The 19,192-nt window shown below is 31.2% G+C and overlaps 1 protein-coding gene across 1 annotated transcript; it reads right to left on the bottom strand.

Annotated features, from left to right (window-relative positions):
- Positions 1-8,493: 8,493 nt before the first annotated feature.
- Positions 8,494-12,764, bottom strand: LOC132622369 (cation/H(+) antiporter 18-like). Its single transcript, XM_060336973.1, has 4 exons — positions 12,301-12,764; positions 10,649-11,102; positions 10,000-10,544; positions 8,494-9,881 (listed from the first exon to the last, which is right to left on the bottom strand). The coding sequence occupies exons 1-4, from the start codon at positions 12,478-12,480 to the stop codon at positions 8,664-8,666; spliced, it is 2,397 nt and encodes a 798-aa protein (XP_060192956.1). The 5' UTR covers positions 12,481-12,764; the 3' UTR covers positions 8,494-8,663.
- Between the last annotated feature and the right edge of the window lie 6,428 nt (positions 12,765-19,192).

Here is a 19,192-nt window from a genome sequence, read left to right as displayed (position 1 = left end):
CTCCCTTTTTTTCACATCCAACTTTGAATTTTGGGGTTTTGAACTTGTCTAGTGTGGTTTTTGAATTGTTAACTTACTTAATATAGAAATAGACACTCTTTCCGGGATAGACCAAAAAGGAGAATAAGACACTTAAACTGAAAACAGAGGGAGTACTAATCGATAGCGATAGAAAAAAAAAATACTTATTCCTAACAAAAAACACTAAAATGTAGAAAAAATTATAGGTTCAAAATATCACCAGTATTCCAATGGTCAAATAAGCACATGTGAAAACTACTCAGTTTGACACCCAAATTCAAAATGATTATTTGATAAGAAACTTAAGAATAAAGCAATAAGCACATAAAAGAATATATACCTTCTTAAATAAAAAAATATTAAAAATAGCTAATTTCCAAAGAAGATGACAAAAAATGGCAGAGACATCAAAAATTGAAGCACACTTGAAAACTTAATTAGGAGGAAAAGAATGAAATAGTTATCGAGAGGAGGAGAATTTAGCCATTGTTGAAAAATGAAAAATGAAGCAGAGAACTGCACAAAACTAATTCAACATCACCTGAAGGAAGAAGCAGCAAAAAAAAAAAGTAGTAGAAAATAAAATAGTACGTAACCAACGCAGTTGAGGACGAAGAAAAAATGAAATTATGTTTTTAGATTGAAGGGCATTTTAGTCAGAAAAGATTCATTAAATGAAAGGAAGGACAAAAATTAAAGACCAACCCATTTGAAAGGCAAAAATTAAAGACCAGCTCATTTGAAGGATAAACCGTTCAATTTTTTGTATCGAATTTGATAGTCAGAGCCCAACGACCTTTACAAATCCGTTTTGTTCCATCATGCGAAAAAGGAAGAAAAAATATGAAAAAACTTGTAGAAGAAAAAGGAATAAAAGACTAAGGGGAAATAACCCATATACACAACACATGCATCTAATGTGTAGTTGATGTAGCACACTGTATTATCGGTGTATAGACAATGTATTTGTTCTGTATAGCTATATATAAACATTACATATACTTTATATATATAATGTATATACTTTATATAATTATGTAGAAACTACCATAGCAGTAATTTAAATTAACTCTATGGAGTGTTCTCTTTTCTATTATCAATAACTCTTCATAAGTTAATATGTATTTCACAATAGTCCGAAGTATAAGGATATGACAATAAAATAGTTTTAAGGGATTTATTTTTTGAATAAAATTCACGAATAGTCACTTTTCACACGTGAAACTATTAAGTTTGTCCCATATAGAGTGCAATATCTTTCAAAATAGTCCGGAGTACAAGGATATGACAATAAAATAGTTTAAAGGGGTTTATTTTTTTGGATTAAAATACAAGGTTCACGAATAATCACTTTTCACATATGAAACTCCGCCCAGAAAATGCCTTTTAAAACACCTGAATAAAATTAACAAATGATCACTTTTCGCATGTGAAACTTTGAGTTTGTCCTGTATTGATTGCATTGTCATTATTAATAAACTTAAGTAAATAAGTGCATGATTGTACCGACCAAGGGAATAGACAAGTATTATGTGAGCCTCATTAACCGAATCACAGCACTACATTATTAGCACATGATAAATCAAATAAACCCATCAAGCAATCAAGAAACACGATTAATTGACCCTGGATTTTCTTTTGCCTAATTAGTACACCTCTTATTTGGTATCATTCTTTACTTACTAGATGGCCTATGCCCGTGTTGCGCACGGGTCAAACACTTTGGATTATAGTGTATCTATGTATATGTAGTTGTGTTTAGATAGTGATAATATATATATATATATATATATATATATATATATATATACTATGTTCAAAATACAATTAATATAACATTGTAGTTTGTGCTTCGTATTGAAAATTTTATTATATTCGTGTTTGCTACGAAAATTTATTAATATTTTTTAAAAGAGAAGACTTGTTTAAAAGAAAACTATTTTCCTTTCTTTGAGATAAAACAATAGCAATATTTAAGCATCAGTTGATATTTTTAATTTTAATTCGATTAATTTAAAGGTGTAAAATACTTATTATTTTTTTATTAAATTTTGATTTAGATAAGTCCAATTCAATATTAAATTAATTTTACATGTTTAAAACGAAACAAAGTAGAAATTGATTTTCTATTTAAACAAAGAAATGCTATTTTTTAATTTTTGTTAAATATTCTCAGTTTAGCTCATTTTACTTGTCGTGTTGTCGTTTGCATGGTTTTTTAAGGAAACGTGAATTAGAATCATAATTTGATTAATCTACCTTATTCATTATTTGATCTTCATTTGATATTAATCTCTTTTCACATTTATTAGAGTAAGAATAAAAATAAAAAAGTAATTAAATTCTATCTTATTTTAAAATATAAATATTTTAAGTATATTTATTTGAGTAAACATAACAAATAAATGACATGACGGACTAGCAAATACAACAATTAAATATTTTGAAGAAAAGTAATAATATGGGGTTCATGTTTTTTGCTGTGCAATAATTTCATTTGCTCCCACTAATGGGTTAATACGCATGTGACAATGAATCCACTATTATTGACTTGGTGGGGATATTTTGGGAATTAAATGAATATTGTTTGATTTTTTAATATATGGGGTGCACTTTTTTTTTTTTTTGACATTGCTGTTTTTTTTTAATATGAGTTTCACTTTTTTTTTTCATGTGTTTGGAGAGGGTGAGGTCCGCTTTTTTTTTTTAAAAAAAATATTGTTTGGCGTTTTAAGTATGAGGTCCACCTTTTTTTTTTTTTTTTTAAGAGTGACTGACGACGAAGTATGGGTAAACCGATGCTTCTATATAGTAGAAAAATAGAAATATAATAAAGTATTTCTATCTACTTTTTTGAATAGTTGGTAATATAAAGTATAAAATGTCATTTTTTTGCTCTTAAATAAAAAAATGGGTGGGACCACAAAGGATTTTTTTGCCCTTAAATAAAAACGTGGGACTGAACACGGACGACGATCTTGCCTCTATAAACCGGCTCTTCTATATAGTAATAAAGTAATACAAATATTATGTTCAAAACCCGATTAATATAACATTGTAGTTTGTGCTCCGTATCCAAAATTTTATTATATTAGTGTTTGCTACGAATACAAAGTTGGCAAAAATTTATTAATACTTTTTAAAAGAGAAGACTTATTTAAAAGGAAACTATTTTTCTCTCTTTGAGATAAAACAATAGCAATATTGAAGTATCAGTTGATACTTTGAATTTTGATTCGATTAATTTAAAGGTGTAAAATATTCTATTGTTAATGTATGTAGATTGGGCCTAAACAATACCTATTATTTTTTTTATCAAATTTTGATTTGGATAATTCTAATTCAAATTATTATATTAATTTACATGTTTAAAATGAAACAAAGTAGAAATTTGACTTTCTGTTTAAACGAAGAACTATTATTTTTTTAATTTTTGGTGAATATTCTTGGTTTAGCTCATTTTACTTGTCATATTGTTTTTTGCATGTTTTTTTTTTTAAGGAAATGTCAATTAAAATTATAATTTGATTAATTTACCTTATTTATTATTTGATCTCCATTTAATATTATTTTTTCTTTTACGACATTAATCTTTTTTCACATTTATTAGAGTAAGGAAAAAATGGAAAAGTAATTAAATTATATCTTATTTTAATATATAAATATTTTAAGTGTGTTGCTGTACAATAATTTCATTTGCTCCCACTAATGGGTCGATACACATGTGGCAATGAATCCATCATTATTGATTTAATGAGATACTTTGGAAATTACATGAATATTGTTTGATTTTTTAATATGGGATGCACTTTTTTTTACATTGTTTGTTTTTTTAATATGTGATTCACTTTTGTTTTTTAATATTGGTTGATTTTATTAATACGGGGTCCACTTTTTTTTTCCCCGTGAGTTTGAAGATGTGAGTTTCACATTTTTTTTTAATATTGGTTGGTGTTTAGTATGGAGCTCACACTTTTTTTTTTGGTTCCATTTTTTTTTTTTTAATATTGATTGGTGTTTAGTAGGGGCACACTTTTTTTTAAAATATTAGTTGGTGAAAAGTATGGGGCTGCACTTTTTTTATTATTATTATTGAAGCGGACGATGAAAAAGTTGGGCCAAGTGGCTCTTCTATATAGTTAAAAAATAAAATAAGATAAGATAGTAAGATACCGATCACTCTTCCAATAGGCGACTAAATCATCATTTTCCTACACTTACGTCTATTTTGAAGGTTTTATGTTAAAATTGGTCGGCTGAAGATATTAGAAATTGACAGAGCACATTGTCAGCCACTCGTTAATGACTTGGCCCCAATGATAGATATTATTGAAGGACTAATTTTAAAGGGATAATAACACTTTTAGTCCCTCTCTTATTGGTAAATTATAATTTAGCCCCTACAAAATCTGACTAAGCACATTAAATCTTCAATTAATTGAATTGTGCACTTTTAATCCTTTTACTTAATAATACTTACAATTTACTATAATTATTAATCGTTCCAGCACTTACTTACTCATGTGATTTGTTAAGTTTATATTGTCATTCCATATGTGACGGTAATCTAGTTTTATAAATAGTCAAATACAACATAGTTTCTATACGAAGGAATAAAACACACACATTAATTAATTGAATATTAAATATGTCAGGTCATATATTATAAGGATCAAAAGCAATTTATCAATAATATAGGGACCAAAAGTATAATTGTCCCAATTCTATAATAAACATATAGTAGTATTATATTGGATTTGTCAATGCCCCTTGTAGTCTGGTGGCATCCTTTTGGCAAATGTCGCAGGTTTAACTCCTCCTTAAACTGGAATTTCTTATTTTTATATAGATTTGGTTTTGAAAAAGCAAATAGAAAACGTAATTGATTTGTGAGCATATTATTGGAGCTAATATAATGAGTGGACAGTCTCCATTATTGGGCTTTGTTAAAAAAATTCAACTATGACTTATATATCGTCTGAAAAATATATAATTAAAGATAAAACTGAAATGATATGTCTAGTATTATTATAAAAAAGAATTTGAATTCAAAGTATGCAATAAGGTGGAAATTTAAAGGGACCAAATTGTCACGATTAGCACTTGCTAGCCACTCACAATTTATAAGTAACCTTATTTCTTTCTCATTAAAGTCAACTTAAAGTTACAATATCACAAAAAGAAAGAAAAACAAGTTGTATGTCTCGTCACCATTAACTACAATAATGGGTTGGTGTTCTCATTACAGATTTCTTGCTTTTGCATTAAGATTTTATATGACGTGATTCATTTAATATTACAATTTGTGGTATATAATTTATGAAAATGAAACTTGATCAACTACAAATTAAGCAGACAAAACAAGCATATCTAGATTACCGACGTAATTAGAAATGCATTTTAAGAATCGATAACAAAATTGTAAAATTTGAACTAATAAAGGTCATTTGTTTTACATAAAATTCACTCTTCTACACATAAGCGAAAAAAGAAAAGAAAAAAAACAAACTAAAGATCGATCCCAACTCCCAAGCTTGTTGAGGTCGGAGATACGAACTAATTCCTACTATCCACTTCACTTGATTTAATTAAACCCGTTCTGTTGCAATATCCAATTATTAGGAGTTATCAACAGTAGAGGAGCTTTATATTTTCTACGTACATACTACATAATATACAAATCTCTTTACACAACATAAAGACAAAAGCAAATACTAGACGTAATATTACTATCATGATGGAGCCTCAAAACCAACTTGTCAATATAGCTTATGACTTATCTAGATTTTTGCTTTCATTATGTTTTATTTTTCATTAGGTCTACATGAATTTCATGTGATTACCATGTCTTTGTAACAACTTACTTTCATGTGGTTCTAGTAGTAGAATCAACTTTATATATATACTCCCTTTTAACTCAAATTAATAGTTGTATATATCTTGACAATCCATAAATTCTTTAAGAGTTTAAGTATTGCACACTGTCAGTGTATTAGATTTTTTACACCATCAGGTCATTTTAAAAGTAATCACATTAGTAATTTTCTTTACCTTTTTTAAGGGAAAATTTCATAAATGACTACATTTTAAGGGTTAAAAATTTGACATAACAACATTTTGCTTATTTACAGCTCGTAGCTACTTTTTTATTTGCTGTATTCATTTTTTCGTCTGTATTCAATTTTTGTTTTCGCTGTATTCATGACTAAAATAATTTTTTTCCCACTGTACTCATGAAATAATTATCTGTATTCATAAATTGGCTTATTTTATTCATGAATACAACAAGTAAAAAACTGAATGCATATACACCAATAATTACACAAATGCATCATATTTTCCGATATGTATACAACAGATACAGGCGAAAAAAACTGTATACAACATAGATACACCAAAAAATTAACAAAAACAAGCGAAAAACATTGTATACACGGTAAATATACAACAAATACAACGAAAAAAATTAATGAATACAATGAATTGTATGCTAAAAAATTAATGAATACACTGAAAAAGAAACGTGATTTTTCATATCTGGTACCGGAATTTGACCGGAAAATCCATCGTCGGACTAGATCTGTCCGTCAAAGTTCGCCGGACAAGGATGGAAGGCCAATCGGATCAGATCTGATTTATATGCAATCAGATCTGGCCAAGATCTGCCCGTAAAAGTTCGCCGGAGAAGGACGAGAGGCCAATCGGTGAAGATCTGATGTATATCCAGTCGGATCCGGCCAAGATCTGATCGGATCTGATCATAAAAGCTCGCTGTGGTCGGAGAAAGTCGTGGTGGTCGGCGACAGAGCAGATCTTGGCCAGATCTTGGTGGTCGGCGACAGAGCATGGGTGGGGGAGAGGGGAGAGAGAGAGATGGGAGGATTGAGTTGGAAGTGAATAATGTGATGATGGGGCATTTTACTTTGTATATATATATATATAGCTATAAGATGTATTTAACATATAATTATTAGTTATGGAATGTAATTATTTTAACCTATAGCTACTAAATATAAATATGTAGTAATGTTAGTTATGCGATGTAGTAATCCCTTTTTTTAACTATTATAATAGTTTATAGAAAAATAAAATGAAAGGCAAATTGAATCCTGCTTATACTCTAACCAAATTTATTTCCAGTTTCAATGGTGACTAAGTTATTTCCTTTCCAAACTCATTTACAGCTTCAACATTTTAATGGGTTCTCTGAAGACCATAGATTACTAAGAGTGTATATTTTAACGCCTCAAACAATTAGAACCACGGGGAAACTTTATTGATAGAAGAAAAAGTAGGGTTAAAATCTAACCACCAAACTCCAATAAACAAGAGGGAGGGGTCTATTCTTTCACTTGTTTGCTCTTAATTGCCGGGAATGAGCTTTACTGCTTAAAACTTTCACTACTATGATTTTTTTTAACAATTGAAAGCTTTTGAGTAAGTATTTGTAAAGTTCGTCAATTTATGTTCTGTAAGGTCTTTGTCACTACCGATGTCACGGCAAACAAGGAAATCAGCCAAAAAAATCCTCTTTGAATAGAGAGAGATGAAGATGATGGAGAATTTTAAGGGATGAGAAAGAAGATAAAAAGAAAAACGGAGTGTTTACAATTTAGAGAAACAAAATTGGAAAAATATGGTAACCTACTATAATAGGTCATTATCACCTGATGGTGTAAATAAATTGTAGTGCACCAAATTTAAACTCATATTTTAATTAAGATAAGTGCATGTGATTATGGTACTAGCTAGTTGTTGGTGGAACACGAGTTGACTTTGTTAAAACAAATACTCCCTCCATCTCAAAAAATTATCTTAGTTTGACTTGACACAAAATTTAAAAAATAAAAAAATACTTTTAAAATTTGTGGTCCAAAACAAGTCTTAGATATTTGTATGGCTGTAAATCATCTTATAAAGTTAAATTATTTCTAAATATAAAAATATGCTAATTTTTTTGAAACAGACTAAAAAAAAAAAGGAAGACAATCTTTTTAGAACGAAGGGAGTAGTATATGTCTGGTTGGTTTGATTCATTTAAGTACAGCCATTAGTAGTTTCCTTTTAAGGAAAGTAAAACTACTCCATCTATTCGTTTTTATTTATCTACTATCCAAAAAAAAAAAACATTTTTACTTGTCCACTTTAACATATCAAGAGAAACACAAGCTTTTATTCTAATTTTACCATTAATATTAATTACTCATTTTCAAGTCCATTGAGACTATACACTAATTAATATAGTATTCTAAAAAAATATGTACTTCATTTATTAATTTTTAAGGGCCTTGCAAAGTCAAAAGAATGGACAAGTAAAAGTGAACGGAGGAATTATCTTGTATAACGAAGGAAAAAGAACTACGGTAGTACTTTTATCAGACACAAGGAAATAGGCATTAGTTGTGAGGCGCATCATATAGTCAAGCAAAACTAGTTATCATCAATATTGTGCATGGAGGCAAGAACTTTAATAGTAACTGTATTTATATGCTTGTGATATTTAAAAAGAAACTTAGAGAATTTGCAACTTTGCCAGTTACAAAATTACAACAACCGCAGAGGAAGGAACATATGTACATAACCTTCTGTTATTTGGTACTAACCTTATTTACCAATCACTTCACAACACATAAAATTAAACTTCAGTTTCTTTCATAATCTGCTCTTGATGAATCTCCTACCTTCAAAGAGCTTAGTGACTCTTGAGATAACTTGCTGCGATATTTCTGCACAACTAACACAGATGCCGTAGTTGTAATTTCAGTGGAAGTTAACAAATTTCCTAATGGCCCCAATTCGGGACAATCACTCCTAGTATCAAATGCCGAAACCAATTGTCCCTCGGACATTCTCCCGACTATAAACAAATTACACTTTTTACACGAGCGAATGACTTCTATAGTTTCGGTTACATCCTTCACAACCCTCTCCTCGAAAATAATAGAACCGTCACCAGTTGACTTCTGCTTTAGGTCCGCAAGAAAATTTTCGTCGTCTTCCGACTCAGGTTCAGGACCCGAACTCTCGACGATATCCACGTGGACAGTTCCTCCAACAATCTCGGGGTCAATTACAAAACGGACCACATTTAAAGTAATGCCAGGATGTTCTGCCACACGCATGCCATACGCAAGCGCTTCGCGGTCATCGTGGCCACCGAAGAACAAGACCAGGACCGTATAGTCAACTTCGCTAGCAGACACATGAGACGCCCCACCGAGTCCTCGGTCAATTAATATGCTAACTGAACACGGTGCGTGCTGAAGGACTCTTCGGTTCACGTTTCTGAGAGCGGCTCGCGTTGTTTCAAAATGTCCGTCGAGTCGTTGATTCTTGTGGAAGGGTAGGATTATCATTGAAACTCTTTTTCTCTCAGCGCTAGCGATTATGTCCTCGTGCATGCTCGACATAGCGGAGATTGCAGTGGTTGGTCGTATCGATACCTTGCTGAGTTGTCCAAATGTTTCAAAAGCGACGATCACTTGGTTCGATTCGCCTACTTGTCCTTGAGTATTCAACAAGGGGAGCCCGTTTTTTCGGGCCTTGTGGACCATTAAAATTGCTGAGGATCTTTCAGTAAGTTCCAAGAGGTGCATCGCGTAGACGCGAAGCCCTTCTTTTTTCTCCGTTCCTCGAGTGGCTTCGATGAGATTTATCAATGTGGGAATGTTTCGTGTGCCGTGGAAACATGTCAATATTCGGAGTTGCTTGCTAGTGTCTTTCCTCGTTATTGTTCTGTGCTTGTACTCTGTTACGGCCATTTTTGCTGGCTTGTAGATGGCTATGACTACTGGTGTCGTCATGAATGTTGTGATCAGAGCCATCAACACCATGATTGCAAATATTTGATCGTTCAATACCTATGCAATTAAAGAGTTTTAGGATATAGGAACGTCATTCGTTGTCGAACACACAAAAAAATTAAATATTGTCATATAAAAAATGAAACAGAAAAAACAGTTAATAAATGAAGCTTACCCCTTTATCTTTGCCAATGTTAAGGACAATGAGTTCCACTAAACCTTTAGTGTTCATCAAGAAACCAAGAGCTAAGGATTCTTGAAGAGGTATCTTGCACCCAAGAGAGACCACAACAGTACCAGCAATCTTGCCAAAACACGAGGTAAATATGACTAGAACAAGAAGACCCCAAGATTGAGCTCCTTGAATTGTGGCTACATTTGTTTTCAATCCACTAGAAACAAAGTAAAGTGGAAGAAATAGTCCTGACACAAGATCTTCCACTTTTTCCACTAAAGCACCTGCAAATGGCCCTTCTTTTGGTACAAGAACCCCAACCACAAAAGCCCCAAATAGGGCATGAATTCCAATAGCATCGGTGACAAATCCCGCAGCCAAAACAATTGCCAATGTAGCGCACACATATAACTCATTCACTGGCTCTCCCTCGGAACATTGCCTTGCCATCCAATTGAATATGATAGGTGCAATTAGTATGCAAAGCAGGACAAAACCTGTCCCACACAAGAGGACCCACAATGAAACAATTGGAGAGCCCGAACCTGCAGCAGACGAGAATTTATAAAACTATGCACTATCAAAAAAAAAAGAGAAATTAATGTCAGTCAAAATTTCACGTTAAAAAAAGGCTGCATCCAACACTGACCTGAAAGTGCAATAGCAAGAGCTAGTAGAATCCATGCAGCCACGTCATTGACCGCCGCGGCAGACATAGCCATCCGACCAACATCGGTTGTCAAAAGTTTGAGTTCAGCTAAAATACGAGCCAAGACAGGGAAGGCAGTGATAGAAAGGGCAACTCCCATGAAGACTAGAAAAGGGGCTTGATTAACCCCTTTGGCAATTGTGGATCGGAGAGCAAAAGATGTCCCAATTCCTAATACGAAAGGGAGAGTAATTCCAGCAAGGGCAATACATAGAGCTTTCTTTCCAGTTCGACGGAGAGACCTTGGGTCTAACTCAGTCCCAACAAGGAAAAGAAAGAATAGGAGGCCCAGGTTAGCCAATGTGTCCAACACTGTAAGGCTACTTGGTGGAAATATCGCATGCAGATACTTCTCGTTTCGTCCAAGTGCAGATGGACCTAGTAGAATACCTCCCTACCAAACAATAAATAAATAAATCAAATGCCATCTCTTTTTAATTGCATCACAGGGTAATGTTTCTTTATGAGCTAATATTATATCATGATCACATAAAAGTACTTTCATAAGCTATATAGGAGTACCAATTTTGTATTAGGGAAGGGTAACATCCGAGGTCATAACTTAACGTTACATTTTTAAGGAATATATTGGACAGAAGACCAAAAATCTTACTTTTTGAGTTTTACTTTTTGAAAAAGTGATAAAAATAGAAAGGTGCTCATGCAATTTGAAATGGAGTAATTGATGGACTTATCCATTCCACAAAATTAGATCAATTAGATGATGTCCGAGGGATCTGAAGATTCGCATCTCCTTATGATAGAATTTTTCACTAAAATTATAATTCCGTGTTGTAAAGTCCATGTATAATCAGTAAAATAATTTGGATATTATGATTTTAGATAAAGTTTAATGTTCTTAAAAGCATTTTCCTAATTAGTCTCCAACTGCCATGATACACCTACACGAGCTATTTGGTTTAATAAACAAAAATAAGAATAAATAATGAAGAACATGCGCTTAGTGAATAAAAATAATAATGAAGAACATGCGATTAGTGCCTTTATATTTGAACAAGTAAACATTGGCTTACCAATCATTCTACGCCAAATTTGTCCTTTGAACGTGGAGCTAATTAATTTGAATAAAGAAGTTTATTTAGGGAAACTTGAAGGGCGAAACCAACTAAACCCTCCGTCAAAAGATAGACTAGTCTTATTTTCACCAGCACGTAATGGGTGGAAACGTGGAGTTTAAAAGTGGATATGTCATTGTGGATAAAATAGATAATTTATAATTTAAAAAATACAAATATAGAAAGATGTCATTTTTGAAATATATTAAAATGAACTAATTGAAGTGAATTATCTAATAGAAAACTTAACACTATCTTGGACCATAAGACGGAGAATATCTCCCTCTCTCTTGGTTTTCTTTTCTTTTGCGGCTATGGAGGATGTAAAAAACGGTTCTTGTAGTTCTTACTTAAACATTCTATTTGTATTAAAAAATTTATATACTGTAAATATTTAATCATGAATTTATCATCCAAAATGAGCTAGCTATGGATTCGATGACAACTCTAAAACTCAAAAGCTTCAATTCCTAATAGTTTCTATGAGAAAAAATAGAAGATTAAAAAAAAACTTACAATAATCTCAGCAACAACACGCGGTTGTCTTAATGGACGGAGAAGAAAAGCGAGGACACGGGTAAGTATAAGCACCAAACATATCTGTACAATCGCGAGAGGGAGTGCATAATGCAGAGGATTATCCCCTTGTAGTACTCCACTAGAGGTAGCATGCATTGATTCACATCCACCCGCCATGTTGAGCTCCAACTAACAACAACCTTAATTAAAATCAACCAGCTCTAGCAAAACGTAAATCTTCCTTAGAAACCTGCATGTGTAGTGAAATAATGTTACCTAAAAGATAATTACAACTAACTCTTCATAATAAGTGAAATTAATAACTTGGAAAATAAAATAAGTCACCGTTGATATCAAGCTGATAACCACAACATGTATCTGATATTTTAGCACATATATTGGTACAGGAAGCAAGTGCAGGAGAAAATTCAAGGGAAAAAAAAAAAAAAAAAAAAACTTATTATTCCAAAGAGCGAGGAGCCAACGAAACTTGCCTTTTGCAATTAAAAGAGTGGTGTGTTCTACACAGGGTCTTCAACTCCTCTATTTATATGGAGCCACCAAAATTTTCTTTACCAATTATATCCTTGGTGGATAAACCTAATAAGTCAACAATGTTTTAACAATGATTTTTAACACATTATTTTTTACCTAACTCTTATCTCTCTCTGGTTTTCTTTGACTTTTTCTTTTTTAATTTCAAGCATCAATTTTGTTTGCTTCTTTTTCCTTCTAACGAGATCTGTTTTCTTTAATTAGTTTTAGTTCCTCCAAGTTTTGACCATCGAAATTGCGAGTCGGTTAATTTCCTGATATTCACGTATATAGCAATAAATTAACTAGTCATGTTAATCTCTTGAAATCATGTATTTAGATAACACACTCATCTTATCATGTAAATTAATCATTTGATTAAACCGTACCAAATGACGTTACTATCGTTTAGACCGTACCTAATGACGTACTATATTGATCAAGCTAAGTATCAGAGTGCTACCACATAACAATTTCACTCCACCTAATTCACAATATTAATCTACTGGATTTACCTAGCTCCATCCATTTTAATTCGATTAGGACCTCGTTGTGATGTTAGTTTGTTAAGACTCGAGTTCCATGGTATTTTGTAATTTCACAAAGACAACATCAAATATTCTAAAAGAGATATAAAACCTTTATGTGGTTCAATCAATTAGACATATATACGTCCACAGAGATGAACTCATAAGATTATACTTTACGACTAATCAATCAATCAATATATAATATAAAGCTAGGTGGCCTCCATTCCTATTTATCTTTTTTCTACTTTTTTTGAATTTTTCCTCATTTTAAAATTAATGTGTTTTATTAAAAAGTCAAAAAACCACTCTAAAACGTAGTAACTGCAATCCATTTAATACATTCATCAGTATTCTATATCTTTTCCCCTTCCAAAGAGACGTGTTGTTTGAGTATTAATGGCCTTACTTAATCCATAGAATATAAATTAATGCTAAGGGTATAACATTGCAGAGGATTAGCTCATTTTATTTGTTAATGTTTTGGTCTATGAACAATAGTCTTGATGTCCTATTTTTCCGTTAATCACCAAGTTACGGTTCTTTTCAGTCAGCCTGAAGCACGAGCTTTTATATTTGACACTTCAAAATAAAATATTAAGGTGGAGGATCTCGAATGTGAATGACAACATCAATATATCGAGTGTGTGATAATCGGAGAAGATATCATCCAGATATGAGTTACTATATCTTTTTTCCCATCAATTTCTTTCGTAAAGGAGGATGAAGTTAATCAATTGATATATTATTTCCTTTCAGTAGTACTTAGCAATTAGTAGTAATTCTAAAATCGTTATCGATGTTCTTTTCCAAGACAAATATGCACATCTAATTTTGTGCTTTGCCGACTATGTGGAAATACTAGGGGTTCGAGTTTATATTTTTTTATCATTTAATTGCAGTTTTCCCCTCAATTTGCCGAAAAAGACTTAACATTTTTTTTTAATCTTTTCTCTTCTACTATTTAAGGTACTTATATGGTAATTGCTGAAATTAAATTGAAGGAGCAATAGTAAGAAAAGAGAGAAATGAAAGAAATAAGAGAAAAAATACTGAAAGTACCGCCTGCTCAAGTACCAATTGCTTCACTGCTAAATCAGGAAACATCAAAAAATCAAATTCATAGGAAAGAGGGGGTAGAAAGAAGAAGAAGAGAAATAATAGAGAATATATTAGAAGAATCTATAATTAGAAAAATCAAAAATTTAAAAATCAAATTCAGAGGAAAGAAGGGGCAGAAGGAAAGAAGAAAAGAAATAATAGAGAATATATTAGAAGAAAATATAATTAGAAGAATCAAAAGTTTTAACTACATCTGATAAATGAAAAAAAAATAGAAACATATATATATATACATGTATATAATATACAATTAGACTAAGATAATCATGTAATTAACCTCTCAGTTGTATACATATATAATAATAAAAAAAAGTAGTTCATCTTACCCTACTTCTAGAAAACATATTTATACATATAGTTTCATCACTATATAGCATTAACTTTTATGTGCATACCCATGGAACAACCTAACAAAATTTATAAAAGACTATTTTCAAATTCACTAATGTCTTTTATAACCGCGCGAAGCGCGACCTAATTTTACTAGTACAATATAAAGCTAGGCATAGACAATGTGATGTGGCACCTCTCTATGGCCAACAAACCTATTTATCTTTTTTTCCTTTTTTTTGATATTTTCCTTTCACTTTTCCCACTTATCTTATTCTAAAATATCACATTCATAACCTGTTTAATGTGTTTAATTACACCTAATTAATTGGCAGTTATGACTTTTCAAGTCTGTAACTCCCCATTGTTTCACGTTTTATAAACTGGACCTCTCTTTTTCTTACCTCAGTAAATTGCATCATCCCTATATATGTGATAAGAAAGGTCGTGCGGGGGTGACTTTAATTTCCCCTGCCAAAGCATGAAACAAGATAACAGCAATTTCAACTCATTATATGTTACATGCGAATGGTGGAATGCAAGAATTCAGAAGGGAGAGTAAAATGAATCATCACCAAGACACCAACAACTTCCACGACATCTAAACATCAATTCTTTGAATGGTAATTTGTAGGTTACTTCTGTGAGTATTTAGTTGTGTAATTGATTATTGAAAATCAGTGGCTATTCTGTGGGTTTCATCCCTATAATTTTCCTTCCTTTTGTTTGATAACCGTGGCGTCGCGCTGTCGCCTGGACTAATTTTATGTGGTACCTGCTATATATTCGCCAGTATAGGTATGGGATAACTCTATGCATCAAAGTTTAAATAGATGAATAAAATTACCTAATGTTTATTCCCTCCCGCTAGGATTTAAACCTGAGAACTTCTTATCTAAATTGAATTGTTGTTCTTTTGTCTCTTTTTATTTCTGCTAATAATTTGGATACGAAGTTGGAATAGCTTAAAGTAATTTGGTATTTATCTTTTCTTACAAGTATTTTTCATCCTCTTTACATTGGTTATATTTATGTAATTGTGCGCTTTATTTTTGTAACCAGAGAACTTCCTTTCTAAATTGAATTGCCGTTCTTTTATCTCTTTTTGTTTCTGCCAAATACTTTGGATACAATGTTGGAATAACGATTTTTATTAATCTTAATCTTTCCTCACAAGCATTTTTTCATTCTCTTTACATTGGTTATATAATTGTGTGCTTTATTTTTTCTATTCATACAATTTTGAGTATTGTCTTTTATTAAAGTTGTGTTTACATAAAAAAACTAGTGCAACTTGTAGAATCGTGAGGTTCTGTTCAAGGAATCTTAATACCGGTGGCACCCTTCTTAGGCTTGGAAACAAAATTATTTTTTTGTCATTTTTTTCCGCCTCATTCTTATTTTTATGTTAAATATAATTATGTTTTTCCTTCAAAAATAAAGTGAACAGTTACAACTACTGATCAATAAAGATACATCTATTATTATTTAAGAGCAATTGTTAGAATTCTAAAAGCCGCTACTCATCAACAATCGTTGGACCTCTCAATTGCCATATTTCCCTACTGTTTTCATTCAATGCAACTTAATATTTGGAAGTCTGAAAGTCACCACTAATTAAACTAACCATTGTACCCCTTTCATTCAATGCAACTTAATATTTGGAAGTCTGAAAGTCACCACTAATTAAACTAACCATTGTACCCCTCAATTGAAAAAAAAAAAAAAAAAAAAAAACTCATTAACTTGGCCGTTAGAAGTTCTATTTCAAAGATCTCTGAAATAAAGTCATTTTATAACTTTTCTATGGCACCCAAGGAGAAGAAACCAAAAGTGATATCCATCGACATATAGAACGAAAAGCTCAAATGGGAATATACATATCAACCATTAACGTACGTCTGGATCTTCTTCTCATCAGTTTTTATTGTTGACTACGAATTTTTTATATATGATAATTCCGGAGAGTAAGGTTATTCATAAATTTTTCATGTATATGAATATACTTTGAATCTATTTTTTTTTTTTTAATAATAGCGAGTTTCATTTCATTGGTACGTAAAAATATATATGCGTCTAAAATGATTTTATTAAGAGACATGACTAGATTTTACCGAGGTTTAATACTTTTAATTTATATGATCTGAGCAATTCACATGTAACAGAGTATGAATTTACTAATATCGTTTATGATTTTAAAGCGCAGACAAATATATTGTAAATATTAAGGAAAACGAAAGTGAATTATTTTATGACAAAATATTACTGGCGATGTTACTGTAGTGAAGTATAGTCAGTAACACTAATCAACACCACAATTTTATAAAGGGTTGGTTGATGATGTTTTGTATTATTTGCTTTAGTTTTCTCTCTTATCAAGTGTAATTTTTTAAAGTTAGTAGAAATAGTTTAGTGTCTAAATTCGAGGGTTAACTCGACCGCGCGAAGTGCGAGCAAATCTACTAGTATCTATATATAATATAAAGCTAGGCATAGACAATCCTATGTGACACCTCTCTATGGCCTCCATTGACATTTATCTTTTTTCTCCCTTTTTTGGATTTTTATGCTTCAAAAACAACACAACAAAGGTAAGAAAAAATTCTAAAAAAGAAAGAGGACACACCGATTGATACCTCCATTTCAGTTTTCATCTTAGCATTAAATGACACAATTAACAAGGATTAAGAAGCCGTTATACACTGGATCAAACGAAAGATTCAAGAAAACTTTCAAGTTTCCACACATATATGCTACCAAAACATAGTTAACTACTCATTCTGAATGAAAAAAAAAAACACAGTTAACACTAGAGTAGGAGAGAAAGATAATAAAAAAGGGATGAAGAAAACAAAAACGAGATGAACTAATTGAGACCTAATCTGAAAGATGTAAAGGAGGAAAGATTTGGAAAAAAAAAGTAGTAGCAACTTTAAAGCTGTAAAAAATAGTTGTGCGACCATGAAACTGGCGGTAAATGCAGAAGTGGCGGAGTTATGGTGGCCCAGCCTCGCAGGTCAATCCTTCGTCTCTTTAATATGATATTTACTTTCTTCTCTGTCACATCAGATCACAAAACTTTGGCGTTCTCTATCTTAATTCTCTTAACAGTAAAATTCCGGTGGGTTTGGAAATAATATTCAGGAACAAGTGAGAGATAACTAGAAGCACTGGAATAGACCTATAAATTTGAAGGTAAGAAATGTTTATCGGAATATATTTTTTAAGCCACAAATGTACATATTTTATAATTATGGTTCGAATGAACATTATATTTGGGACAAAATGTGTTTACACTTCAGAATTGATTAGAAAAAGGAAAGAAAATAAATACAATCATTAAGAATGCAACGTATATCTCTGAATGATTCTGCCATAATTAAGAATTAGTTCCAAGAAATATGAAATTTGCCTTTATAACATGTCACTCAAAATCTTATATGAAAAACCCGTTGATTGTTATCCAAAATCTTTTCCTTCTTTTCACATAAGTCAGGTAGTTGAAACAGAGGGAGTTTTTTTCCCAGCTCTTTTCATATTTTAACAAAGTCAAATAAAATCAATGATTTTGCATAATCTACAGGCTTTTAGATATATATTCATTTTAAATACTCTTTCGGATAGAGTAATCCTTTTAACTATTTATTGAATATAAAAATTCTTGATTATCTTAAATTGATATGTGACAATGGATTATTTTGCTTAGGGGCGAAAAAGAAAATAAGGAAAATAGTACTCATTTTTTGGGAGCAGAATTCAGATGTATGAGATTAAGGAATATTATAAAAGAAAAAGAACAAAAAAGAACCATGATCGGAAAATAAAGAAATACATAGCGAAAACTTGCTTTGCTATTTAATCTCTTTTCTTCTTCTTCTTTTCTTTTACTTTTTTCTACTTTTCCTTTTTTTTTTTTTTTATTTGAATAGAAGAAACTTTAGAAAAACAAAAGTTTAAATAACTATTCAAAACACCTGTATAACTGTATCCACTATAGAATTAGATCAACAATTATGTAGTAAAATGCCTACATATGCACACTAAAATCTAAGTTTCAAAACATTAGATTAAGAAGTTCTAATTCTAACAAAAATATTTAGATTTTAGATCTTAAAACTCTTTTATAACTGCGCGAAGCGCGGCTAGAATTTATTATTTATATGAATATTTTTCTAATTTTTACCATCATATATATGGCACAAAAATTTTAAATACTTTAGATGCAAATTTTTTATCACATTATTTTTCCTCATCTTATCTGAAATTTCTATTTTTGAAGTGTTCTACTCTACTATGTTGGGTGGTTATATATGATTTTCTTATTTAAATTTACATGTACCATTTTAGATTGAGTTTTTCATATTTAATCTATAATA

This window comes from Lycium barbarum, chromosome 12 (genome assembly GCF_019175385.1).
Source record: "Lycium barbarum isolate Lr01 chromosome 12, ASM1917538v2, whole genome shotgun sequence".
Taxonomy (NCBI): Eukaryota; Viridiplantae; Streptophyta; class Magnoliopsida; order Solanales; family Solanaceae; genus Lycium; species Lycium barbarum.
This window is presented reverse-complemented; position numbering and strand designations above follow the sequence as displayed.